At 47.1% G+C, this 25000-nt stretch overlaps 3 protein-coding genes across 8 annotated transcripts in view; all 3 read right to left on the reverse strand.

Moving 5' to 3' along the window:
* arhgef40 (Rho guanine nucleotide exchange factor 40) overlaps positions 1 to 15329 on the reverse strand; it is an 18256-nt gene extending 2927 nt beyond the window's left edge. Inside the window, exons 1-25 of one of the 4 annotated variants that reach the window (XM_088989932.1) lie at positions 15132 to 15329; positions 13126 to 13215; positions 12938 to 13045; positions 11910 to 12195; positions 10745 to 11834; positions 10440 to 10645; positions 10211 to 10360; positions 10022 to 10127; positions 9627 to 9720; positions 9485 to 9565; positions 9208 to 9324; positions 9003 to 9101; positions 8797 to 8942; positions 7023 to 7161; positions 6826 to 6945; positions 6498 to 6689; positions 5970 to 6425; positions 5556 to 5893; positions 5240 to 5465; positions 5080 to 5169; positions 4369 to 4581; positions 1417 to 1623; positions 1009 to 1189; positions 797 to 886; positions 609 to 715 (exon numbers count right to left, since the gene is read on the reverse strand). In XM_088989932.1, coding sequence (XP_088846058.1) covers positions 609 to 715; positions 797 to 886; positions 1009 to 1189; positions 1417 to 1623; positions 4369 to 4581; positions 5080 to 5169; positions 5240 to 5465; positions 5556 to 5893; positions 5970 to 6425; positions 6498 to 6689; positions 6826 to 6945; positions 7023 to 7161; positions 8797 to 8942; positions 9003 to 9101; positions 9208 to 9324; positions 9485 to 9565; positions 9627 to 9720; positions 10022 to 10127; positions 10211 to 10360; positions 10440 to 10645; positions 10745 to 11834; positions 11910 to 12195; positions 12938 to 13045; positions 13126 to 13215; positions 15132 to 15134 — 4935 coding nt within the window. In that variant the 5' untranslated portion in view covers positions 15135 to 15329. Of the gene's footprint in view, positions 1 to 608; positions 716 to 796; positions 887 to 1008; positions 1190 to 1416; positions 1624 to 4368; positions 4582 to 5079; positions 5170 to 5239; positions 5490 to 5555; positions 5894 to 5969; positions 6426 to 6497; positions 6690 to 6825; positions 6946 to 7022; positions 7162 to 8796; positions 8943 to 9002; positions 9102 to 9207; positions 9325 to 9484; positions 9566 to 9626; positions 9721 to 10021; positions 10128 to 10210; positions 10361 to 10439; positions 10646 to 10744; positions 11835 to 11909; positions 12196 to 12937; positions 13046 to 13125; positions 13216 to 14499; positions 14777 to 15131 lie in introns of those variants that run through there. The other 3 variants (XM_088989930.1, XM_088989929.1, XM_088989931.1) reach the window with 3 other exon arrangements.
* Positions 15330 to 16975: 1646 nt separating this feature from the next.
* Positions 16976 to 23463, reverse strand: LOC148901866 (uncharacterized). Of its 3 annotated transcripts, XM_088989934.1 has the most exons (8): positions 21638 to 23463; positions 18666 to 21353; positions 18253 to 18635; positions 17973 to 18164; positions 17796 to 17891; positions 17542 to 17701; positions 17254 to 17463; positions 16976 to 17165 (listed from the first exon to the last, which is right to left on the reverse strand). In XM_088989934.1, exons 1-8 carry the CDS (start codon positions 21786 to 21788, stop codon positions 17122 to 17124), a joined length of 3924 nt encoding a protein of 1307 aa, XP_088846060.1. In that variant the 5' UTR covers positions 21789 to 23463; the 3' UTR covers positions 16976 to 17121. The 3 variants fall into 3 exon arrangements, with proteins under 3 accessions (XP_088846060.1, XP_088846059.1, XP_088846062.1); XM_088989933.1 differs by having other exon boundaries at positions 18253 to 21353; positions 21638 to 23462; XM_088989936.1 differs by having other exon boundaries at positions 18253 to 21353; positions 22754 to 23458.
* A 1276-nt stretch (positions 23464 to 24739) lies between these two features.
* Positions 24740 to 25000, reverse strand: part of LOC148901867 (uncharacterized) — a 3142-nt gene continuing 2881 nt past the window's right edge. Inside the window, 1 exon segment of the mRNA XM_088989944.1 lies at positions 24740 to 25000. This exon segment is cut by the window's right edge and continues 498 nt beyond it. The gene's annotated coding sequence lies outside the window, so the exon portion shown is untranslated.

A 25000-nucleotide genomic window follows, 5' to 3' on the forward strand; every position in this document is an offset into this window, starting at 1 on the left:
AGAAAGGATCTTTTTCCGAATCTGAACTCTCTGAAGCCCTTGTTTTGATTCTGGAGCAAGGCAGTTTGTGACGAGACGAGATGTCACGAACTGGGGGACTTTCTGAATCTCTACAGTTATGAGCGCATTAGTGGCAGTTTTGGGCACCTTTAAGTCATTTTTATTGGTGATTTGCGTTTGACTAAAAATATCAGCCCGCGTGTTTTGGGTATTTTAGATGCGATAAAACGTTTTTCTGATGTCAGTGAGGAAACAAAAAGTCGGTTGTCCTTTAAATAAGAGCCATCTGATTCACACCTGATTCACACCTGATTCACACCCGTTTTTTTTTTCTTCCCCAAAATTGATTGAGAGATTGGTTGCAACGCTGCTATTTTTTTAACAAACCCCTTTGAACTATTTTCCCAATTGCACAGTTTTCATAGCTCGCCTATGATGAATGCTGGGTCTTGTTTGTTTTCTGAGAATCTACTGCACCTACTGGTAACTTCTTACATGTAACCATCCAAAATATACTAAAGACCAGGGATATTCTGGTGAGTGACATTGCACTATTATTATTTTGGACAGCACTGTATACATATGTTGTGTTAGTGTGCATTGCATACCTGAGAACAGCTGGCGGAGCTCCTCCCGGTGCCCCTCCCTGACGCCGGTGAGCCCCCACCTTCCTTGTGACTGCCAACGGACGAGGAGTCAGAGCAGCTGCTGTGCACTAATGAGCGAGCGCAAGAGAGTTTGAGAGATGGGACAAAGTGCAAAAGTTTCCAAACTTTTGCACTCACGCGGCGCTCACCTCTCTCCATGTCTGACGTTTGACTTCCGCTTGCATCCAGCAGGAGCTTGCTGGACACACCCACACACAGCGACTCCTTCAGACACAACTCTGCATGTGGAAATGTTATTTGCTAGATATTTTTAGCATACGGAAAGTGATCCAGAAGCGAAACGCTCCGGTCACAAGAATCACCATCTTGCTAAGACTTGCTCCCGGGCTACGCGTCTCACCTGTGTTATTGATGGCGTGCGTCCACAATAGGCGAGCCACATCCCGAGTCCAGGCCTTTCGTTGCTCTACGTCCCTCGTCTGCAGCGTGACGCAATCCTTGAGGCGAGGAGCTTGTCGTATCCAAACTTCAAACTTGACGCCGTCTTCGCCCACGCTTTGCGTCAGTCCCATGTCGGACGTCTACGCAGGAAGCGTGACGTTGCAGGAGACAGTGGGAATAAACTAAGTTCAAATACTTCCTTCATGTAGTATTCCCAGACCAGCCTTTTTTTCCATTTTTTAAGATGTTAAAAGAGGGATTATATTTTGTGCATATTTTATTATTTTTCTGTGTTTTTTTGTTTTCTCCAAACTGTTTCTATAAGCAGCAGCACTGGATCCGTATATGTAATCGAGTACTTTTGCACCTTCATGCTGTGTTTGTAGCTGTAGGCCAATCGTCCCGGTCCGCTGCTACTGCCACCGCCGCCGCCTCCGCCGCTCTTCTGTTTGGTGAAGATGATGGCGTGTTGGTAGAGGAACACCCTCCTGACACCCACGCGTTTCCGTCGGGTGCCGCCGCACACTGTCAGCTCGCCCTGGCGCACCAGCTCGCCGAGCTCCGCCACGGGAATCTGCCGCATATGACAACACACCGGGAAGGAAAAAGTCTGAGATGAGCTCTCCATTCTCTGTGATTGAAGTCAGTGGCGTAGTTAAAAAGCCCCTCGTGGCAAAGCCCCAGGGTGAATGACATTCACCTGCAGTCCCTCAAGGGTGTGGATTTTATGGTTATTCATCCGGAGGAATGGATGAATGGATGGACGGATGGATTAGTTGATTTTTGGGCGGGGGTGGATGGATGGATGGATGGGTTTGGAATTTTGGGCGGGTGGGTGGATGGATAGATGATGGATAAGTTGGGTGGGTGAATTTTTGGGTAGGTGGATGGATGGGTGGGTGGGTTGGATGGATGGGTTGTGTGGGTGGATGGATCGATGATGGATAGGTGGGTGGATTGATGGATGGATGAATGGATGGATGGATGGGTTTTGATTTTTGGGTGGGTGGATGGATGGATGGATGGATGGATGGATGAATGGATGGATAAGTTGGGTGGGTGAATTTTTGGGCAGGTGGATGGATGGGTGGGTGGGGTTGGATGGATGGGTTGTGTGAGTGGATGGATAGATGATGGACAGGTGGATGGATGGATGGATGGATGGATGGATGGATGGATAGATGGATGGATAGATGGATAGATGGATGATGGATGGACATTTTTTGGATGTGTTGGGTGGGTGGGTGGATGGATATTTTGGTTGGACGGACGGATGGATGTATGGATGATGAATAGATGATGGATGGATGGATGGATGGGTTGGGTGGATGGATTTTTATGGATGATGGATGGATTGTTTTTTATGGATGGATGGATTCGGTGGGTGGATGGATTTTTGGGTTGGATGGTTAGATGGATTGATGGATTATGAATAGATGATGGATAGGTTGGGTGGGTGAATTTTTGGACAGGGGTGGTTGGGTGGTGGGTTGGATGGATAGGTTGTGTGGGTGGATGATGGATAGGTGGCTGGATAGAGGGGTGGATGAATGGGTTGGGTAGGTGGATATTTTTTGGATGTGTTGGGTAGGTGGATGGATATTTCGGTTGGATGGATGGATGTATGGATGATGAATAGATGATGGATGGATGGATGGATGGGTTGGGTGGATGGATTTTTATGGATGATGGATGGATTGGGTTTTTTTGGATGGACGGGTTCGGTGGGTGGATGGATTTTTGGGTTGGATGGTCAGATGGATTGATGGATGATGATGATGATGAGAAGATGATGGATGGATGAGTAGGTTGGGTGGGTGGATTTTTTGGGCCCGTGGGTGGATGATGGATGGATGGATGCATTTTTGGGTTGGATGGATGGAAGCGTTGGGCGGATGTGTGGATATTTTTGGAAGAATGGATGGGTTGGGTGGGTGGATGGATGGATGGATTTTTGGGTTGGATGGATTGATGATGAATAGATGATGGATGGATGGATGGATGGATGGATGGATGGATGGATGGATGGATGGATGGATGGATGGAAGGATGGATGGTGGGTGGATTTTTTTGGGCGGGTGGGTGGATGGATGGATTGGTTGTGTGTGTTGATTCTTGGCGGGTGGGTGGATGGATTTTTGGGTGGCATGGATGGATGATGAATAGATGATGGATGGTTGATGGGTGTGTGGATGGGTTAGGTGCAGTGTCTGAAACTCATGACAAAAAGTTAGCGGACACCAGGGCAGACAACTCTGAAACGTTGCCTGCCTGGCCATAAAGTTGCCTGCCCCATTTTTCACAACTGGAAACACAATAAGACGACTAATCGCAAAAAAAACATTGTAAGTGTAAACAATTATTAAAGGATTACAAGTATAAAGATTTTTTTTTTAAATTAAGGAAGTACCTACCACAAATGCTCCCTTGCTTAATTGATGGTAAATATCCCTTGCTGAAGATTTTGCTCCAGTTGTCGTCAGTTGTCATGGTGCACAATGCAATGTTGCGTTGTCTGCTTAAAGCAAAACTACAAAGCCACGGGAACTGCTCTTTTTAAGCGGCTTTCAAAACTCTCAAGTACACTTTACAGTCACGGTATAGTCCAAAGCACAAAACAGGCTTCTGAGTGGCTGCCGTGCCGAGTATGCAAATTGTCAAACAAACGTTCGTTTGACAATTTGGACTATACCGTAAAGTGTAAAGTGTACTCAAAAGTTTTGAAAGGCGCTTAGAAAGAGGAGTCCACGTGGCTTTTAGCGGTTTGCTTGTAGTTTGGCTTTATTGAATAAAACCTTTTCAAAATCCTTTTTTTTCTTGAAGTTGTCGGCCACCTGGGCCGAGACGTTTTGAAAGTTGTACGCCCGACGTAAAAGTTGTATGCCCCGGGCCTCCGGGCAGACGTTATTTCAAACACTGGTTGGGTGGCTGGATTTTTTATTTTTTTTTTTTTTTTTTGGGGGGGGGGGGGGGGGGGGGGGTAGGTGGATGGATGGGTTGGGTGGATGGACTTTTGGGCGGGTGGGTGGATGGATAGATGGATGGATGGATGGGTTGGGTGGTTGGATTTCTTTGGGAAGGATGGATGGGTTGGGTGGGTGGATGATGAATAGATGAAGGTCGGCTGATGGAAGGATGTATGGGTAGGGTGGGTGTTTTTTTTGGGTGGGTGGGTGAGTGGTTGGATGAATGAATGGGTGGGTGGATGGATTTTTTGGGCCGCTGGGTGGATGGATAAAAAAATGGATTGTTGATAGACGGCAAATTCGGCTTTTTAAGTTCAAAGTAGAAGTCGAGAAATTTGGACAGGCGCTCTCACCGGACACCCGACGATGAGATCGCTGGCCCTAAGGTCTTCGCCATGCTGCTGGGCAAGTCTCAAGATGGATAGAGTAGAGTCACTGGTCGGGTTGATGCCCCCGAGCTCCTCCAAGGCCTCGCAGTACTGCTCCAACCTCTGTGGGGGTGCCTGCAGGCACTGAGGGAAACTCAGAGGCGACAAGGGGGAGGTGGCGGTGGCGGGTAGCTTGGACTGACCGGGGGGTTGGAAGGGTAAGGGCAGGAGGGGGAAACCAGACGATCCAGGTCAGGGTCGTTTGAAGGATCAAGGACATGAACGAGGTTGCCAGATACATTTTCAGAGATGATTTTTGGGCTTCATTGCATGCATAGATTTTTTTTAAATGTAATATACTGTACTCTAATTTTCAATGTATTATTATTCGAAAAATAGATTCATCTTTGGAAAATGCTTTTTAAATAATACAATGACAATTGAGAATGGGTGACCATTTTTTGACATAATCTACGAATGAACTGGCCAATCTGTCCATTTTATATACGTATTTGGACATCAAGCACATGTTTTCCCCGCTCCCATCAGCCCCCCAACCCCTCCACTCCCCCCCCTCCAAAATGAACTAAACATGAACTAAAAATGGAAGTAATTTATTTACAAATTTCTGAACTGAACTTTGAACTTGTTCACATGGGAAATGAAATGTTTCAATACAGGTTTATGGCCACTCACTTTAAAGAAATGGGCAGCTTGCGTGACCAGAGGTGAATCCGGTTCCGGTTTGGTACGGATATAATTGGAATAATACTGAAAATGGTCCCGCTGTGAAAAGAGAAAACATGACAACACGTTCAATGAAAGGAAAAGCTGCCATCTTGCACTTTTCACTTACAAATTTACTGAAGCAGTCCTGCTGCAGCAAGCTTTGCACCAGCGCATCCTCCATGGCGGGCAGAAGTTCTTGTGAGTGGAAGGCAGTCAGGTCGGCCCAGCAGGGGAAGAGGCTGTCTGCCTTGCCCCGGATGGATTCTGGCGTGTCTGAGTGCTCCAGCAGGGAGCGGTAAGTCTCTTGCACGCCCTTGAGAACAGCCACGTACTGTCGCTCGCTGCTCAGCATCCTGCACCAAAGCAGGTAGAGTTTGCTGCGGAGGAACGGCGGAAAGAAAGATCAGCAGATGAAGAGTGGGCGGGGGTGGGGGGTTAGCTACCTCTGGACCGTAGATCCGGCTCGTTCCGTCCCCATCTCCCGTTCGGTCCTGCCTAGAAGCACGTGTTGTCTTGGAGAGCCTGTGTGGTCCACCACCTCCTTGCTGCTGACCTCCACCCCCCTGATCAACACCCCACCTCCGCCTTGGACGGCGGCGGCCATACCAGTGGTGACCACCGGGTCAATTAGAGCTCGGCGGCCCAACCAGGATTTAGGGGAAGTCCGGCACTCTTCGGCTTTGGGACTACCAGCGCCTCTGCGGGGTGCCAGGAGGGCCTGCAGGTCGAAGCTGGGGTGTCTCTTCCTGGGGGGCTTGGGAGGCAGCGGCGCCTCTGTGGGCTGAGAGGAGACAGACATCGTTAAGATTGCCAAGGCAGCATCAGAGAAGCGGAAAATGAAAACGAGCCATGCTCACGCTCTTCTTCAGAAGATTCTGCAGAAATTTTCCTCCACCACCCGCAGCGTCTTTTTTACATCCCTTTTCGTCTCCTATCTTCAGCGTGGAGCAAGTCTGCGGTCTGAACAGCGAGGCCAGCGAGCCCCAAGACTGTAGGCTCACCTCACCTCCTCTGGCCCCAGATTCCCAGTCGCCCTCTGCCTCCGCGTCACACAGATTTCCTGCGATGGGCGTCTTGGCCTTCCCCTGACCTTGGTTTTGGCCTCGATCAGTCTGGAGGAATCGTGGCTTCACCTGCGCTACAGTCTGCTGGTAACGCTCCACTGTGCGACTCCACAGATCCAGCAGCGCCCCGCCGCCCAAGTCCACAGCCAACGAGCGGGCATCCTGGAAGCGGGACGGCGGAATGGGAGGAAGGGAGGCGAGGGGGCAAACGGGGGAGGCGGAGGAGACTTCGTCACACCACTGGGAAGCCTGGAAGGAGAGGGGAAAGGTTCAGATCTCCAAGTCGGGACAGGAAAGGCCCCGCATTGCCGCCACCCTCACCTCGGTCAGTGTGGACAGCAGCCGTTGTGTGTGGTCCAAGGCAGTCCATCTGTCAGACAGACTGTGGGACATGTCCCGTAGACGATCCCTGAATGAAGGCAGTTGAATCTGGATATCATTGAGGCCGACCCAGTCCAACTCATTCCAGGTCTCCAGGTCGGTGAGCACAGACAAAGTCCGACTGTGCAGATCCTGCCACAAAAAATATCATTCATTTGTTCAGACAACCACGATCTTTTCCAAAGGTACTCTGTAGAAACAAAAAGACCACGACCTAAGAAAGTTACATAAAGGAAAACAAAAATAAAGTGTGGCGTCAATATCTCACATTTGCTGTTTCCCGCAACTGTTTGAACTTCTGCTGCTGGAGCGACAATCTGCTCAACGAAAGAGGGGGGTCCTTGTAGCCGTGCACCTCCGACTGCACTCGCTCTATCTCCTCGTCACACTGTGAAGTTCAAATTGCTCTTTTATGTTGCTTACGGTAAACAAGTCCTCTGAATGCTCTGAGTTGATCAGGCTCACCTTTTCTAACTGGTTCACCAAGTCAGCAAGTCGGCCCAGCGCGTCCAGGATGCGAGCTCTCCTGTTGGATACTCGCACCAAACAATGGAGGGCGTCGTCCACACTGTCGTAAAGTTTCGAGGCGGTGGCGAGAGCGGCTCTACCGAAGCACATTTGAAACGATTAAATTTATGTTCCTTCTATTTTTCATTATTTGTGATAAAAACAGTTTGTTACCAGGCTGCTACCAGTGGCGATTTATGGTGCAGTATATAAAACCACAAACACTGACAATCCACCCCTTTAAAAAAAGACAAATGGTTTCCTACTCTATTCTATTTAATTAATTAATTATAAATGAAATGTATTATTATTATTATTATTATTATTATTATTATTATTATTATTATTATTATTATACTGTACATTCGTCACTACATTTCAACCCTGAAGTATTGGCGCCCCTTGGTGGTGGAGACATGAAAATGAGGCTCTTGCTCATAAAGTGAGATGTGTCAATCGAAAGGTGGCATTTTCCTTATTCAAAGATTTCTGTATTTGAGAAAAGACAGTTAGACAGTCTAGCTGTTAGACAGTTAGCTGGTCTATCCATTTGTCAATGTCAGTGAGTTTACTTATTTGTCTTCGATATGCTCTTGCGTTTGATTTTTGTGCTGTTTTCGGGTTTTGTGTTTGTTTTTGCGTTGTTGTTTTTTCATTTGCCGTTGTATTTACCGATAAGTTGTTATAAATTGTTTTGTTTCATTTATTGTGTTCTTAATATTCTTTTGTTTAAACTTATTTGTTGTGTTGGGCACTTCAGAGCCACCCACAAAAGAGGCAAATTGTATCAACTTCATTGGCTCAGATGAAGGAACGAAGATCTAGCTATATATTGGCTATCTATTAGCTAGCTAGCTAGCTAGCTTTCTATCGATTTACTACTACTAATAATAATACATTTCATTTATAAGCAGCTTTCAAAACTTCGAGTTACTTCCGAGTTGAGTGAACGCGGGTTCGTGTGGCTGCCGCTGCTCAATCATAGAAAAACTTATCCTGTGACTGTATAGTGTTCTTGACAGTTTTGAAAGGCGATTATAAATGATATTTATAATAATAATAAGTATTATTATTATTATTATTATTATAAATAATCAACACAAAGACCGGTTTTAAAACCCATCCATTTTTCAGATCGCTTCATCCTCGGTTTTAAAACCATTAATAATAATTAATTGATTATGAAGGTGTTTCACGAGCTAATGCAAGTATACTTCCAGTCAGTAGAAAGCGGTGAATGTGCAATTATCGATTCTGACTCTGCAAGACTACAGTATGACTGCACTTAATGACTTTCATAACAATACAATTCAGTACAATCCATATTGATTTATATAGCGCTTTAACAACAGCTGTAACAAAACGCTTAACGTGGACAGCTATCATATACAGCAAATAAAGCAATCACAAAGATAGTAGAAAGCACCAGGAAATAAAACCAAGATCAAGTCGGAATCATGCTGAGTCGAATGCCAAAGATTACAAGTGAGTTTTGAGAAGAGTTTTAAAGATGAGCAGCGAGGGGGCTTGCCGAATGTTCACTGGCAGGTCATTCCAGAGAGTGAGACCAGCAACGGAAAAGGCTTGATCCCCCCTGAGCACATCTACAAAGTCATAACTTGCTTCAAATTGATTGGGAACTGGACTTGACTTTTTGCCAAAGTATTAAAACTTGAATCTTTGGAATGTTCCCTATCCAACATTGTTGTTTATCAAAAGCAGCGCAGATTACCTGCAATCCGGTGATGTCTGCGCCACCCCGCTGTTGGTCAATCCCGCCAGCCAGGCCCCGCCCCCACGTTGGAGCTCAGTCAAGCGGCAGTCGGCGAGGACGCCGGCCATTAGCCGATGGTGCTTGTCCGTGCTCGCTGGTACCTCCTGGTGAAGCAACAGTTAGGTTCCTTGATCAATGGCTCACGCTCAGGCTTTCACTCTCACCTTGATGTTGTCAACCGTAGGCTCGGCGTCCATCGACTGCAGTGCTTCTCCAAGCAGGTGGAGGGCGCTCTCGCAACGCTCAGTGAGACTCTCTAAGCTCTAAAGAAGAAAAGATCCCAGGTTAGTATGTGTAGTGCTTGGCTTAACCGAGCTCTGAACTGGATCTGAATCAGTGTGTGAAACAAGCAGAGTGTTTTTCGCTTACCAGTCTGAAGGAGAGCCAGTCTGAGTGGCAATGGCTGAACTCACCACCCATTTCTGTGGGCAGCTGTTGCCTATCTACAAACTGCTCAAGGACTGCTGTTCCTCGCACTCCGTGGACCTGTGATTGAGAGGGAGCCGGAGAAGCTGCAAATCCTGACATGTCATCTTACGGTGCATCCAAAACAGGACTTGCTAAAGCCTGACTTACTCGAAAAACACTTTTTTTCAATGATGCAAACATCAATATATTCATGTGTTCTGCTTCATGTACTGCTCACCTCTACTCCCTCCAGGTCACAAGAAGGCTGTTGATTCTCAACCAAAAAAAGAATCGCTCCAAGACCACCAGGAACCAGCCGCTACAACGCACCATGTAAACTTGGCTTTGGCTTTTGAGGAAAGCATTTTAGCATGTCTCACCTGGAATAACCTGAGTGTGGAAAGGCAGAGCGAAGACGGCGGCGAACATCTGCTGTCAATCAATACCGTCAGACCTTTTTCTTTGGCCGCAGACCTAAGCATGGCAGACAGATGGAAAGGGTTTTGAACACTGTTGCGTTCTTCATGGAAATGGGAGTAACGTCTGTGTTGCTTTGTGTAAGCGGGTTCGGTAAATGATACAACTTCTGGATAGAGTTGAGGTTCTTTATTAGGACGGCTGTGTTGGTTGGAGGGAAAAGGCAATTGACATGCGTGGCTCTCGTAGGCTCTCATCAGACTGACTTGCAGCAGCGCGCATGCTCCTTTGATCTAAAGCCAGGCATCACTAGTAGAACATGCAAATACAAATTGCTCATATCATTACAACGTCTTACCGTGTGATCTTGTGGTAGCAGGCCAGCATGCGCGCCATATCCTCTCTGTTGCCGGAATCCCCTATCTCGGCCATGACCAGAGCACGTCCCAATCTGTCCACCGTACCTGCATGTGGTCAGTACACAACAATCAAGGAATCAATCAAACAATCCCAAACAAGGACATTTTTCCCCTCGGTTGGAAAATACCTGGCATTCGTAGTTGTCCTGACCACAGAAGCTCTGTGTTTAATTCCCGAAGCAAAGCGGGCTCTTTACACGAATCACTGGACTCTACCTCCTCATTGGTTGTGGTTAAGGTAGCCAATAGCTCGTTGCAGACGGGCAAAGATTCTACCTCTGTCCAGATCCACAAAAGAACAGTCATTCATTAGAACATGCCTTCAATGTGGAAGAGAAGAGTCCAGGAATACCCCACCTGCGCTGGTGGATGTGGCGTTCTCCGACAGAGACTCTCCATCGGATGACGGTTCCGAACAGAGCTCCTCTGTGATTGGCCGTTGCGTTGAACCGGAGGAGGAAATGGAGATCAGATGAGCTTTCCCTTGCGTTTTGGAGCCCCCGCGCGAAGCCCGACCGCTATACCGAACTTTCCCTTTGGCTCCCCTTCCCTTCCTCTTCCTCCTTGAAGTGAAAAACAGGTTTTCAAGCAGTAGCTGAGAAACAATCGATCAAAAGTGAACAATTTTAATTGACACATGAGCTGATCATGTTGGCGGCTACCTTGGAGGTCTGAAGCTGCAAGCTTTGACTTCTTTTCCTCTCGGGCACTCTTGAAATTTTTTTTGGCCATCATCTCCCATCTGGTTGGCTGTCACGTTATTGCTCTCTGCCATGCTCTTGCTATCTCTCATGCTATTGCTAGCCAAGGAAGCAAAGGTTTTGTCCGCTGCATCCCATGTTGGCGTTGCATCATCACTGTCGCCACTCTGTGGTTTGTCCGTATCCTCGAATACAGAGTCTGAATGGGACCCCGGGTCGGAGCAGCCTTCTATGACATGTCCGATTGTGTCGGGGGACTCCCTAGGGAGGTCAGTGCTCTCAGAGTCTTCTCTCCTTGGCTGAGTCACCCTGTTCATCTCACCCTCACCCCCAACGCCAGGCCGCCTCTCTTTTAAAGGTTGGCTTCCTCGACCCTCAGTTTCTCTTTTGGTGATATCGCCTTTGTTATTGACGCCGTTATCAGTCCCCTGATTGGCCTCGGTAGGATATGGGAAAGATTGTCTTTCTGTGCTTGTCTGTGTGACTCCTGAACGAAGCCCAGGCATGAGCACAGGGTTCTGAGGGGCAGTAAAATTTGATTTAGGTCCACAGATCCCTCCTAAAGTGTTCATATGGCCCCCTCCCACCAACTTTCCTCTCCGCAGTTTGATGGCATTCCCCCTCTTGCAAAGTGGCAAAGTCTTTGTTTTGCATATCCCATGCATCTCCAAGTATCTGTGCCTTGGGTCAACACCCCCGTCCGGTCCTCCTCTTGGCTCCAACAGCTCCACATAGTCTCCATCCAACTCAGGAAGTCTCACAGTCCGCCCGAGCCCATCTTCGCTGCGCCTTCGCAGGGGAAACGCATGCTCAGTGGCCAAACCATCCGGCAGCAAGGCCTTGTCTTTCTCTTCCTCCTCCTCCGCCAAGCACCACGAGTCCCTGGACCACTCCTCGGCTAGACTCTTGCACATGTTGCCGTCGGGGTTGGAAGGCGTGCGAGGTTCCTCAGTTGGGTCATGGATGAACTCAGGGTAGACCACCTCCTTCCACGGGAGGCGCAGGACACCATCGGAGGTGCTCACCAAGCAGGTATCGAGACCACCGCCTGCTACATTGACAGGAGACCACAAGTTACTGTACTTCTGACTGCTGGATCGATTGAAGATCTGAATGGAAGCGTTACCTTCCCTCCTGTGGCCCCGTTCTTTGTTGATGCTGTGCAGCCACTCGCTGGTGAAGACAAGGGGATGTTGGGACTCAGGGACTAGGATTTCCTGAATAGTCCGCCCACTGGCGGCCAGGCACTTGAGGGCCAATCGGGGACAGCGAGTAGAGAAGGGTACCACTTGCAGATAGAAATCATTGCTGCGCAGGAGCCTCCAGTCCAGGGTGGAGAGTTGGACAACCACTTTATTGCCAAGACACAATGGCCAGCCGGAATGGAGAAAGAGGCAACCCAGGTAGTGAGACTAAGAAGAAAGACAACGTCTTAAAATCCATGCCGCTGTTGGGATTTGATTAAGTTTGAACAGGAAGCCTTGACTTCAGAACATCAACTTTCAATCAAGTTTGGATAACAAATAGAAGGAACCTTGAATCCATCAGATGTCATATCAGTTGTTTGGAACTTGAGCTGCTTCTCTCTGATGACCCCAGACCCTTATTCAATTCACTTCCACATTCCGCCCGTGTTTATTTTCACTCCCTTAATGCTTTTCTCCCAGAAGGAGACTCCTTTTGGAGGCCCTGGTCTGGACTCGGGCCCGTCCTGACTTTGGCACTCTGAAACGTGACTGTATTGCTCCTCTGTGTCTTCCACGGCTCCCTTCTCTCCTCCAATTGCTTCACCAGTATACGCCCCCCCTCCCCCACAGTCATCAATGTAACCCCTGTAGTCTGTAACCTTCAGTCTATTACATTTTTTTAAATCTACGACAATGAAGCCAACTCTAATTTCTCTAAAGATCTCTCTCACTCTCCAGTGAAACATCCAGGTTTCTCTCTATTACTCGTGTTGCTTCTCTCACATCTGGAAGGAATTATTCTCATGACTCACCATCTTAGTGCAGCTCAGCGACAAGGAAAACAGCCTCTTGAATGCACGTGTCTGCAGTGCACACATGTGCACTTGCAGTGCAGACAATTGGACTTAAGTCCAGAGTGACACACTAAGGTTATTCTATCCTCCATCTGATGAGAAAATATACTCACACAGGCATGTTGCTGGAGCTTGTGAAGGAGGTGCTTGGCAGGGACAAAGTAGTCCAAGAGGTAGCGAAGGCTGTCCTGCTGGTAGGTGGACTCCAGGACAGTGAACACCTATGGGGAGGACATTGCGACCGCTCAACCTGTAGGATGCACAAACTTTTTTGTGTGGGTGTGTGCGAAAAATGCAATACCTGCGAGAGTAGAGGTGGTGCAGTACTTTCAAAAGGTGGGTAAAGGGACGAGAGAGCCCCCTGCACACAGTCCTCCATGGCCTCTGAACCCTGATTGAGACAACAGAACTGGAATCAACTTTTGTGTTCAGCAGACACATGTGCACAAGCGCACATTCAGTGTGGCCTCACTCCTCGCAGCTTCCTGTTGAACATTCTGGGGAGTGTCAAACATTTCCCTTGCGAGGGCTGGCGGTCAATGTGGAACCCTCACTCTCTCTTTCACACACAAGGAGTGTTTATTTTCCGACGTGGCCTGTTGACATGGCAACATGCAACTTCGGCTCCCCCTTTTCTGAATTTTGGTTCTCTCACCAAAACCACTCCACTGGCCCGCAATACACACACATACACACGCACATGCACGCGCACACGAACACGACACACACACACACACACACACACACACACACACACACACACACACACACACACGCACGCACGCACGCACACACACACACACACACACACACACACACACACACACACACACACACACACACACACACACACACACACACAGTAAAGCCATCACTGGGTTTTCATGGCCTCAACTTTCCTTGTTTTCCCTCCACCCAACCATGCATGTCACCTGACAACAATGACCTGAATTTCATCTCCTGATGTCGCCATCATGAATTGGCGGAAAAATATGAAAGTAAAAGCTGGAATGCAGAAAAAGAGAATCAGGTTGAAGTGACTTTTGATGTGCAAGCTCGATATTTTCAGGGGATCTTGAAAGTAGATCCACACGCGTGCATTTAGTACCTCATTTTTTTACACGAGTCACAAGTCGATCACTCGGTGGGAATGGTACTGCACTCAATCCACATTTTGTGCTAGTGAGGAGCATGTTGGTCAATTGCAATGTCCTGATGTGTGCATTTCAACATGTTGAGTATCGAGTTTCACTGAAGCGGGGTGCTGCTTGTGGTGTAAAAGTGTTGAGTGGGTGTGATGGGTCCCAAGGTTGCTGTAGTCATGAATGATTTGTCTTCACAAGTTCTGACATCTTTTGTAAAAGGTGTGTTTTTTTCTTTCTACTCAAATTGAAAATCAACACCAGCTTAAATATTGGACTTCCACTCTAATCTTTGCAGAGAAATTATGTGTAAATGAAAAGTGTATGTCTCTAATAGACCTTTAATAGACCAAAAGAGAGAAAAGTAGACAACTCCAGACGTATGTGCTAGAAAGAGAGGAGGTGGAGGAGGGAAAAGTGTGCGAACGGTGGGAAAACAGAGCGGCCATGATGGGAAACATGTGAGGAGCGTCTCCAGACTTGAGGATTTTGTCCTGAGAAATGCCAAAGACACAAAATGCAAAATCACCTGCCTGAGAATGTGGACAACTCTCCGCTAGCCGGTGCCCAAGTGCATTATGGGAAATGTGGTGCCTGTCTTATGTCCAGTGAGGACAAGCAACTCAATTGTCTGCAACGAGCACACGTCAGAGTTGTGGAATGGACTCGGGTTGATGTACTCCACATGCATTTGTTGATGAGTTGGGACTCACACAGTCCGTCAACAAAGGCAGGAAGTGTCATTGGCGAGGGATTTATGCGATTGGCCCGTCAGCATCCATTTGACACAGCAGAAGATCATGTGTGTTTTCTAAGAAATTGCCTGAGGAGAGACACTTAGGTCTGAGGTCGCCTGGCTTTAGCTTTTTTCCCTTTCCCTCTCTCGCTTGCACTTTTTTTCTCATGTCCAATGTGGAAAATTCATCATGGGTACACCAGTCGCCAAGCCTCTCCCCCTTTGTGCTCTTTTCCCTTCCTGGCTCGGGCCACGCTGCTCCACCCTGCAAATTCGCTTATTCTTGTTTCTGACTGAGTGTCCTCCCACTACAAGATGCTCTGAGAACATGCAGACCTAAAAGTTGGTTATGACAAGAATCCTACTAAACATTCATTTGGGTAGAGCTAAACAAAAAGCAAAAGTTTTTCATCAAATCGTGAGACTCACCATGGCTGAGACCGCAATCCAAGTCAGTCCACAGCTCCTGTCCTGGACCGGCTTCCTCTCGGCATCTCCGCTGCGCCCTTCAACTCTTAACGGACCATCATCTCATCACCTTCATGCCATCGAAAGCGTCCTCCTGTGTACTCGCGTACTGGATTTCCCCAGTCTGGAAATGTACAAGCTGCCTAGTCCTCACTCCCACAAACCTCCCACCACCACTCCTCCCTCTCCACCCCCTCCCCCACTAAGCCAACAAGAGCGCCCCAGTCATGCTGTACACTCACATTTTCCATTCTTAGCTCTAGAGGGAGCTAAACCGCCGAACAACATGAAGGCACATTTATTTATATTGGCAACGGGAGGAGAGGGGTTGGGTGTGCGAGGGTGGGACGGCTCCAATATTTTAGGATTGACACTATCCTCTACCGGCCTTCGCGAGTTGATAAATAACATTTTGGTGTCAGACATCGCTCAGAAGCATGAGCCTGTGACCAAGAGTGGAGAAGCGCTCACTCCAAGGCTTTTGAAGTCAAGCGCTAAAGCAGGGGTGCTCATTACGTCGATCGTGATCTACTGGTCGATCGCGGAGGTAGTACTGGTCGATCGCAGCGTGACAGTAAAAAAAACATTTGTCAGCCTATCAAACGTCCCGTCACTTGATTGACATAGAGGGCAACCATTTAGAACTGAATTTGTACCTTTAGGTCGCCGTGCATGCCTAAACAACGGCGCTAAACGCAGCAAAACTTACAAGCTAGTCAGCGAATTAGCTAAGATTTTAAGCCCTTGCTAAAACATATGGTGATCAAAATGAGTGAGAAAGCGGGTCCAAATACCGTTCCACCATGAATGATGAACATTTGGAAATGTGCTTGAGGCTGGCTGGCAGCAGCTACTGGCCGGACTATGCATCCCTGGCTGATTCAATTCAGTGCAAGTCATCAAAGTAAACTCAGGTAATTACAAAAAAATGTTAATAGTTATTTATTATGTTATGTATATGTAGTTATTATGTGTGTTGTGCAATGTTGGCTTATTCAGTTATGCAAGGTACATCAACATACATTGTACATACAAAGAATCCTTAAAACATTTGAAAATAATTATGTTTTGCATTTTTGTCGTGGGTAGATCATTGTGACTTGGTAGTTTTTATAAGTAGCTCGTATGCTGAAAAAGTGTGAGCACCCCTGCGCTAAAGGCTCCACATTCTGTGATGGTTCGGTTACCGTGTCATGAGCAGACTTCTCAAGTCCAACGTCAACTTTGTTGTTTATCATGACATTATCAGGACAAACTTTGATGGGGACCTGGCACTTGCCTGTGTGTGTGATGTCAATTACCAACATTAAAATGAGAGACAACAAAGCCTATGAAACAATCACACTTGAAGAAATTACGTTTTCAGAGTTTGAAGTTTCAGCAAGACACTTCACCAGGCCCACATGTTGATCTCACAGTACTTTTGCAATTTTGAATTTCACAAAATTCTATTTGAGATGCAACTGCAAATATGGTACTCGGCAGACTCAAATGTATACTGTACATTCAAACATACTTAACGTACACTTGTATCCGAAATTGATTCTGTGGACACCTGTCCAACTGTCCAAAATGGCTGAATATTGGACAAAAATGGTCCAAGGTTTATCAGAATCAGAAATATTTTAATAGTCCCACAATAGGGGAAGTTTGTGAATGCTACATTGCCTGGAACCATTGAAGGTTTTTGTCTTGGTCCACCTGAACCTTTCAAGCACAGTTTTAATCAACTCCGATGGGACTCTATGCTGGTGTAGAGAGTGGCCTAATGTTAAAACACCTTACATTAAAAAAAAAGTCATGCAGTCTGTTAAACATTTATTAATCAAACATGACAAACCCCACAGATAGAGTGCACACCTTTATACTAATAAATTACCAATATTTATATCTAATCATCCAAAACCAGGTAAAAATGAAACGCTTGAGATGTATAGGGTGCTCCGGGTTCTCACAGTGCAACAACAGCCATCAGGGCCACGATGACAAGCAGAGCTGGAAGAGGTTCGTACGATCAGAGAAAACAACAATTAGTCAAGATAAGGGAACGACAATCGACACGACTTAAGTTCACTCAGCTCACCTTTTGTCAGAAAGTGCTTCTGTTGGTGGGGGGCGCGGCTCGTGGTAGCAAGCGGTGGTGCGGTTTGGGGCAACGTGACCATTGGTGTGGTGGTGGTGGTTGTGGTGGGGGTGGTGACATTCAGCGTGTTGATGATCGTTGCGTTCGGTTCTGCCAGGTTCACAACGTTGGTGGTCAACTGCTGGTAGGGAGATCCAAATGTTGTAGTTGCTGTGGGATGGAACAAAACTCAAGTCATTATCGGGTTAGTTGAATGATGGTGTGGATCTTTACTGTACGTTGACTTACTGCTGTTAAACTGTCCAGTAGAGACGGACAACGAGAATTGCACTGCAGAGCTTTGACGCTTTTTGCGCGTAGAGCCGGACAGAGAATTTGGTGGAATGGCAGTGAATGTACACTGGATCTTTGTGGCGGAGACATTGCCTCTCACAGATTCCGCTGGAAGCTAGCACATCGAAGCACCAGTGAAAAATATCCAGTAGGATTTGAATACTGAGTCAAAAGCAGTCAATCACATATGCAAGATGAATTAAACTTACAGACTTTGGCGTCAGTTCGCCCTCACTGAGCACTGCTGTAAAGAACCGGACCTGACCGTCATCATTTGCACAAATGTAGGTTGTGTCATTACCTCCCTGCAGTGTAAAAGTAAATATATATTCACGACGCCCAACCTCGTTACACATGGGTCGTCAATGGGAGACATGTTGACTTACCAATGTAATGACTAGAGAGAGCGTGCAAGCCACATAGCCCTCAGACTCTCCAGACAGCGTAAATTCAAAGTTTTCACCCTCCACCGCTTCCACAGAAGTAAAAAAACAGGATCCATCCTGACCTGGATTGCAATTGGAAGGCTGAGCTGCACACAGCCGCTGACTGGCACAGCCATTATTAGAGACAACCTCCTAAAACGCAAATAAACAAACATACAGTGGACATAAAACTATCGTAACGTTATTTCGCAAAGAAAACCTCCACACGTTCAACAAGTACCTCCAAGACAGACACTGTGGATTCTGCAGGCTCCAATTCAACATCCGTCTCATTGCCTCCATCTTCTTCCAACTCCCCACCGCCACCCGGTGTGTCTTCTTCCTCATCATTGCCACCCGGCGTCTCTTCTTCCAAGTCTTCACCGCCACCTGGTGTGTCTTCTTCCTCCTCATTGCCACCCGGCACCTCTTCTTCCTCTTCGCTGCCACCTGGCGTCTCTTGTTCCACCTCCTCACTGCCACCCGATGTGTTTTCTTCCTCCTCGCTGCCACCCGGCGTCTCTACTTCCAACTCCCCACCGCCACCTGGTGTGTCTTCTTCCTCCTCACTGTCACCCGGCATCTCTTCTTCCTCTTCGCTGCCAGCTGGCATCTCTTGTTCCACCTCCTCACTGCCACCCGGTGTGTTTTCTTCCTCCTCACTGCCACCCGGCGTCTCTACTTCCAACTCCCCACCGCCACCTGGTTTGTCTTCTTCCTCCTCACTGCCACCCGGCATCTCTTCTTCCTCTTCGCTGCCAGCTGGCGTCTCTTCTCCCAACTCCTCACTGCCACCCGATGTGTTTTCTTCCTCCTCACTGCCACCCGGCGTCTCTACTTCCAACTCCCCACCGCCACCTGGTGTGTCTTCTTCCTCCTCACTGTCACCCGGCATCTCTTCTTCCTCTTTGCTGCCACCAGGTGTCTCTTCTTCCACCTCCTCAGTGCCGCTCGATGTCTCTTTGTCTTCTTCGCTGCCGGCCAGCGTCTTTTCTTCCTCTTCGCCACCATCACCAGGGCTCTCTTCTATTTCCTCGCCACCATCTTCCATCATCTCTTCCTCCTCGCCATCGCCCGGCATCTCTTCTTCCTCCTCACTGCCACCCGGTGTCTCTTCTCCCTCCTCACTGCCATCACCCGGCGTCTCTTCTTCACCACTACCGCCTCCTTCATCTTCTTCCACCTCCTCACTGCCACCCGGTGTCTTTTCTTCCTCCTCACTGCCGCCCGGTGTCTCTTTGTCCTCCTCGCTGCCGTCCGGCGTCTCTTCTTCCTCCTTGTCACTGGCCGGTGTGTCTTCTTCTTCCTCCCCACCACCACCCGGTGTTTCTTCTTCCTCCTCGTCACTGCCCGGCGTCTCTTCTTCTTCCTCCCCACCAGTACCCAGTGTTTCTTCTTCCTCTTTGCCACCATCACCAGGGGTCTCTTCTACTTCCTCGTCACCATCATCCAACATCTCTTCCTCCTCAACACCGCCCGGTGTCTCTTCTTCCTCCTTATCGCCTCCACGAGGTGTCACTTGTTCATCACAATCACCCGGCATCTCTTCTTCCTCGCCACCATCGCCAGGGGCCTCTCCTTGTTCCCCACCATCACCCGGCGTCTCTTCTTCACCACCACCGCCTCCTTCATCTTCTTCCACCTCCTCACTGCCACCCGGTGTCTTTTTTTCCTCCTCACTGCTGCCCGGCGTTTCTTTGTCCTCCTCGCTGCCGCCCGGCATCTCTTCTTCCTCCTTGTCACTGCCTGGCGTCTCTTCTTTTTCTTCGTTGTCACCTGTCGTCTCTTCTTCCACCTCCTCACTGCCACCCGGTGTCTTTTCTTCCTCCTCTGCACCATCACCAGGGGTCTCTTCTACTTCCTCGCCGCCATCATCCATCATCTCTTCCTCTTCACCACTGCCCGGCGTCTCTTCTTCCTCCTCCCCACCACCAGCCGGTGTTTCTTCTTCCTTCTCTTCACTGCCTGGCGTCTCTTCTTTTTCCTCGCTGCCATCACCCGGCATCTCTTCTTCCTCCCCACCAGCGCCCGGTGTTTCTTCTTCCTCTTTTCCACCATCAGCAGGGGTCTCTTCTACTTCCTCGCCACCATCATCCAACATCCCTTCTTCCTCGCCACCGCCCGGTGTCTCTTCTTCCTCCTTATCGCCTCCACCCAGCGTCTCTTCTTCATCACTGCTATCACCCGGCATCTCTTCTTCCTCGCCACCATCGCCAGGGGCCTCTCCTTCTTCCCCACCATAACCCGGCGTCTTTTCTTCTTCACCACCAACGCCGCCGTCCGGGGTCTCTTCCTCCTCGCTGCCACCGCCAGGGTTCTCTTCTTCGTCGCCAGTCCCACCGGGCACATCTTCCTTCTCCACAACACGCGGCGTCTCTTCTTCCTCATCGCCTCCACCAGGCGTCTCTTCTTCATTTCTGCCATCACCTGGTGTTTCTTCCTCTTCACTGCCACCGCCGGGAGTCTTTTCTTCCTCGCTGCTACCACCTGGAGTCTTTTCTTCTACCTCCCCATCACCCAGTGTCTCTTCTACTTCTTCACCACCCCTACCGGGGATCTCTTTTTCATTGCCGTAATCTCCCGGCATCTCTTCCTCCTCGCCACCACGGCTAAGGGTCTCTCCTTCCTCTCCACCATCTCCCGGCATCTCTTCTTCACCACCATCGCCACCGCCGATGTTCTCTTCTTCCTCTTCAGTACCGTCACCAAGGGTCTCTTCTTCCCCTCCACCATCACCCAGCATCTCTTTCTCCTCACCACCAACGCCAGGCGTCTCTCCTTCCTCCTCATCACCTCCACCGGGCACCTCTTCTTCATCACCGCCATCACCCGGTGTCTCTTCCTCCTCGCCACCGTCGCCAGGGGGCTCTCCTTCCTCCCCACCATCTCCCGGCGTCTCTTCTTCTTCACTGCCACCGCCGGGGCTCTCTTCTTCCTCGATGCCGCCACCAGGTGTCTCTTCTTCCTCTTCGCCACCATTAACAAGGGTCTCTTCTACTTCCTCGCCATCACCCGGCATGGGTGATGGCGAGGAACCACTGGGTGTTTCTTCTATGACAGCTGGTGTGTCTTCTTCCTCACTCTCTCCACCAAGTGTTTCTTGTTCCTCTCCACCACCGACTGGGGACTCTTCTTCCTCCCCACCGCCAGCAGGCGGCTCTTCCTCGTCCTCACTGGCCACCGGCTCCTCTACCTCCTCCCCACCGGCCAGTGGTTCTTCTTCCTCATCCCCATCCTTGATGTCACCCTCTTCGCTGCCCTCAGTATCATAGGCAGACATCAACAAACCAGTCAATATCAAAATGAGGACTGTTTTTATGGACATTGGTTTCAAAACACGATCTGGCGAGATGGGTGAAAAAGAGGAGATACATTTATTTGCAATCACATTTGGACAAAATGTTTCGCAGTGTCTGAAACTCATGACAAAAAGTTACCGGACACCAGGGCAGACAACTCTGAAAAGTTGCCAGCCCATAAAGTTGCCTGACCAATTTTTCACAACTTGAAACAAAATAAGACGACTAATCGCAAAAAAAAAAAAACATTGTTGCAAAGTATTAAGGATTGATAATCAGAATATATAACAGAAAAACACTTTAAAATTAAGTAATTGATGTACCTACCACAAATACTCCCTTGCTTAATTTGTCGTAAATATCCTTTGCTGATGATTTTGCTCCAGTTGTCATTTGTCCATACACTTCCCGGCAGGTTGCACAGTGCAATATTTGCGTTACATCGTCTGCAGCTAGCCACGTAAACTCCTCTTTCCATGATGCTCTCAATGTACGTTTATGTTTTGTAGCGTCAGAAATTTTGTTATCTTCTTTTGAGTCTCTCTTCTGAGGCTGAGGTTTTGGCTTGATTCCTAACCACTTATCCATTTTTCTTGCGTTCTCTGTGCGTCTACTTTGGAAAATGATATGCAAATGCACGACCTGATAACGGTGGCGCAAAGTTATTCGATGCAGGCTTCTGATTGGCTGCCGAGTATGACAATTGCCAAACGAAACCGAAATTCCGAAATTTCAAACCGAATGAATATTTTGAAATCAGAATAAAGCAAACATTTGATTTGAAAAAAAAATATTTCGCTTTTTTTTTTTTTTTCCTGGAAAAAGTTGTCGGTCACCCGGGCAGAGAGGTTCAGGAAGTTGTACGCCCGGCGTAAAAGTTACACGCCTCTGGCATCCAGGGAGACGTTATTTCAAACAGTGTTTAGACAAAATAAGACAGAAACATAAACTCCATGCTTCTCTGATCATAAAAATAGATGCAAATCCATCCATCCATCCATTTTCTCAACCGCTTTATCCTCAAGAAGGTAGTGGGGCATGCTGTAACCTATCCAGGCTGTCTCCAGGCAAAGGAGAAGGACACCCTGAACTGATTGCTATCCAATTGCAGGGCACACAACCACGAACAACAATCTGCGCTCATCCTCACACCTCGGTACAATTTCAAGTGTTCCATTAACCTGCCATGTGCATGCTTTTGGAAAGTGTGAGGAAGCCGAAGTACCAGAAGAAAATTCAACGCGGGCACGTGGAGAACATGCAAACTCCACACAGGTAGGCCAGAGCTGGGATCAAATCCACGACCGATGCACTGTGATGTGGATGCACAAACTGACACAAAAAGCTTCCCACAACCATTTGCATCTTTGAAACATTTTACATTCAGAAAAGAAACAATAAGAAGACATTTTGACATATCACGGACTGTATGATGAAGCCTACCTCCTTATCTGAAGCAAAAATAAATGCTCTATGTCTGAAGAAATTGGACTTCTTCACGGGTAGAATTTATTGGTTGCCTTTTGGATCCTTTTTTTTTATATGGGTGCTAAATGGGGCGGAGACACAGCGTGAACAAAAATACTCCCACTTCTTCAACAATTTCTAATAAAAATACTCACTCTGATGTCATGTGCTCAGGTAGATGCCACTGAATGACGATCTTTTGCTTGATATAATAATCCATTAATTCTTCACACATTATGGGCATTCATGCAATTGAATATCTAATATTAGAAAATGTGTCCAGTCAGTATTGGACATATGAGGGTCGGGGGGCATAAATTACAAATGAAGCAAGAAAATCAGTCACATTGCTGAGATTTTATGGCTCCAATGATACTTGTGGAAAAGTATCCAAATTGACAGAATCATGTTGGTTATGTAAACGGATTTGTCCTGAAAGAGATTGGGGAAAATAAGTTAGCAAATGCAAATAAATACAATCACCCCTCCCCGCGTTCTTCCCAACAAGATAATGCTGCTCTTGCCACTCGGCGAGGATTGAAGGATATCTGGGACATTCTGCGGTTCATCAAGAAAACTAAATCTATCACATTACCATGTATGATGATACATTTGTACGTTGGACGAGAGTATGATACATTCGCAAAAAGGAAAATCATCAGCTTTTCAAGGGCAATTTTCAGAATGTAATTTAAAACAGATTCTTATCTTATAATCAACTACATACATACATACATACATACATACTAAACAACAATCAACTAAAATTTTCAGAATGCATTTAACCCATAATACATTTTTTAATGGCACATGATTAAGAAGAAAAAACAATGGACTTACTGTCCCATTTATCTTTTCAAAAACAGGTAGATGGGGTGTGACTTGTGATTCATCTTTCCGATTCAATGAATGTCACTGCAAACAGATTTCTTTGGACTTGGCAAGGTTATCTAAACAGGTAAAAATAAATTAAAAACCCCGCTCACAGGCAGTAATTTCACACATTCCAAATCACATGAGGAAATAAAATGTTGCTTCATGAAAGCATTAAAAGAACAGATTGCACAACATGAACATTTGGGAATTTTTTAAATAAAAATGATTTAGGTCATTGATATGGCAGGTGCGAGGTGGGCAATTTTTATAGCTGCATTAGCAGGCAACTTTTTCCATTTCCATGCAACATAACAGCAAAATGCTGATTCACCATGTTTGCTTTGAACTTTGACTTCCGCCAGATACATGTTGAAATGGACGTACCTGAAACAATATTGACGGCAAAAAAATGTGACTTTTGTTACTGCGTTCAACAGAAAACTTTGGGAAGGACATTTAACCATCTGTCATGAATGTACTTTCACAATAAAATCTCTCCCCTTTATTTTTTTTACCTTGAAAAAGTATCGCTCAAATGATTTGCCTTTGTAGTTTTATACAGGTGTAAAGAAAGAACTTTGCATCGACTTGCCACTCATGCGTTATTCACTGTTTCTCAGAGGCGTTAAAAAAATTATCAGATTACAAACTGCACATTCCATTAAAAGTGATTTTTGTGATCATGGACATCGATAACTGCTTTTCTAAAAACAGAAACACAACAGTCATGGAGTCCATTTTGCACGACTTGAAATGTCACCTTTCCCGTTTCACCATCATTGTCGTTCTGCGTCATCTCTGACCCCGCTGATGTCGAGTCACAAACACAAATATGCCCTCCCATTTCCTCAACAGATAAGGGAACAAAAAACAAACCAAAAAACGAAAGATTCTACCATGCCACATTCTTGAAAAATCAGAGGCAAGGCAGAAGACCAGTTCTGGTTCAAGAACATCTTTCTCCAATCTCACGTACGAGTCCAAAGATGTACTTGATGACTTTCAATGAGAGTGAACACGTTACTCCTCTCAAACGTTTGATTCGTGAGCCGGTGTTGAGTCAAACAAAAATCAAAAGACATTGCGTTGATTTTTAGGCATTAAAGACTCCATTTTAATGAGCAAAAAGGTAATTAACATCCCCTGTTTGAAAGAGAAAATGGCTTCTTGCATCAAATTAAACATCACGAGAAATGACAGTTTGTTCTGATTTTGTTTTGGGGGGTGTCCCATTTCTTTGTGGTTGGCTATTTTTTGAAACATCAAAAAAGTCTGGATTAACTGGTTTAATCAACCCCGAGTCCATATCAAATCAGAATTCATTGGTCATTTCCATGAAGGCTTTGT

The sequence above is a fragment of the Hippocampus bargibanti genome, linkage group LG02 (assembly GCF_051943395.1).
Source record: "Hippocampus bargibanti isolate YZ-2025 linkage group LG02, ASM5194339v1, whole genome shotgun sequence".
NCBI classification, from domain to species: Eukaryota; Metazoa; Chordata; class Actinopteri; order Syngnathiformes; family Syngnathidae; genus Hippocampus; species Hippocampus bargibanti.

Coding starts and splice junctions, on each gene's coding strand:
- LOC148901866 (XM_088989933.1), bottom strand. CDS start 21,788: ATGGAAAGAGGAGTTTACGTGGCTAGCTGCAGACGATGTAACGCAAAT. Junction 18,165..18,252: donor CCACAGTGTCTGTCTTGGAG/GTACTTGTTGAA, acceptor TTTGCGTTTTAG/GAGGTTGTCTCTAATAATGG. Junction 17,892..17,972: donor TCTCTCTAGTCATTACATTG/GTAAGTCAACAT, acceptor TTTACACTGCAG/GGAGGTAATGACACAACCTA.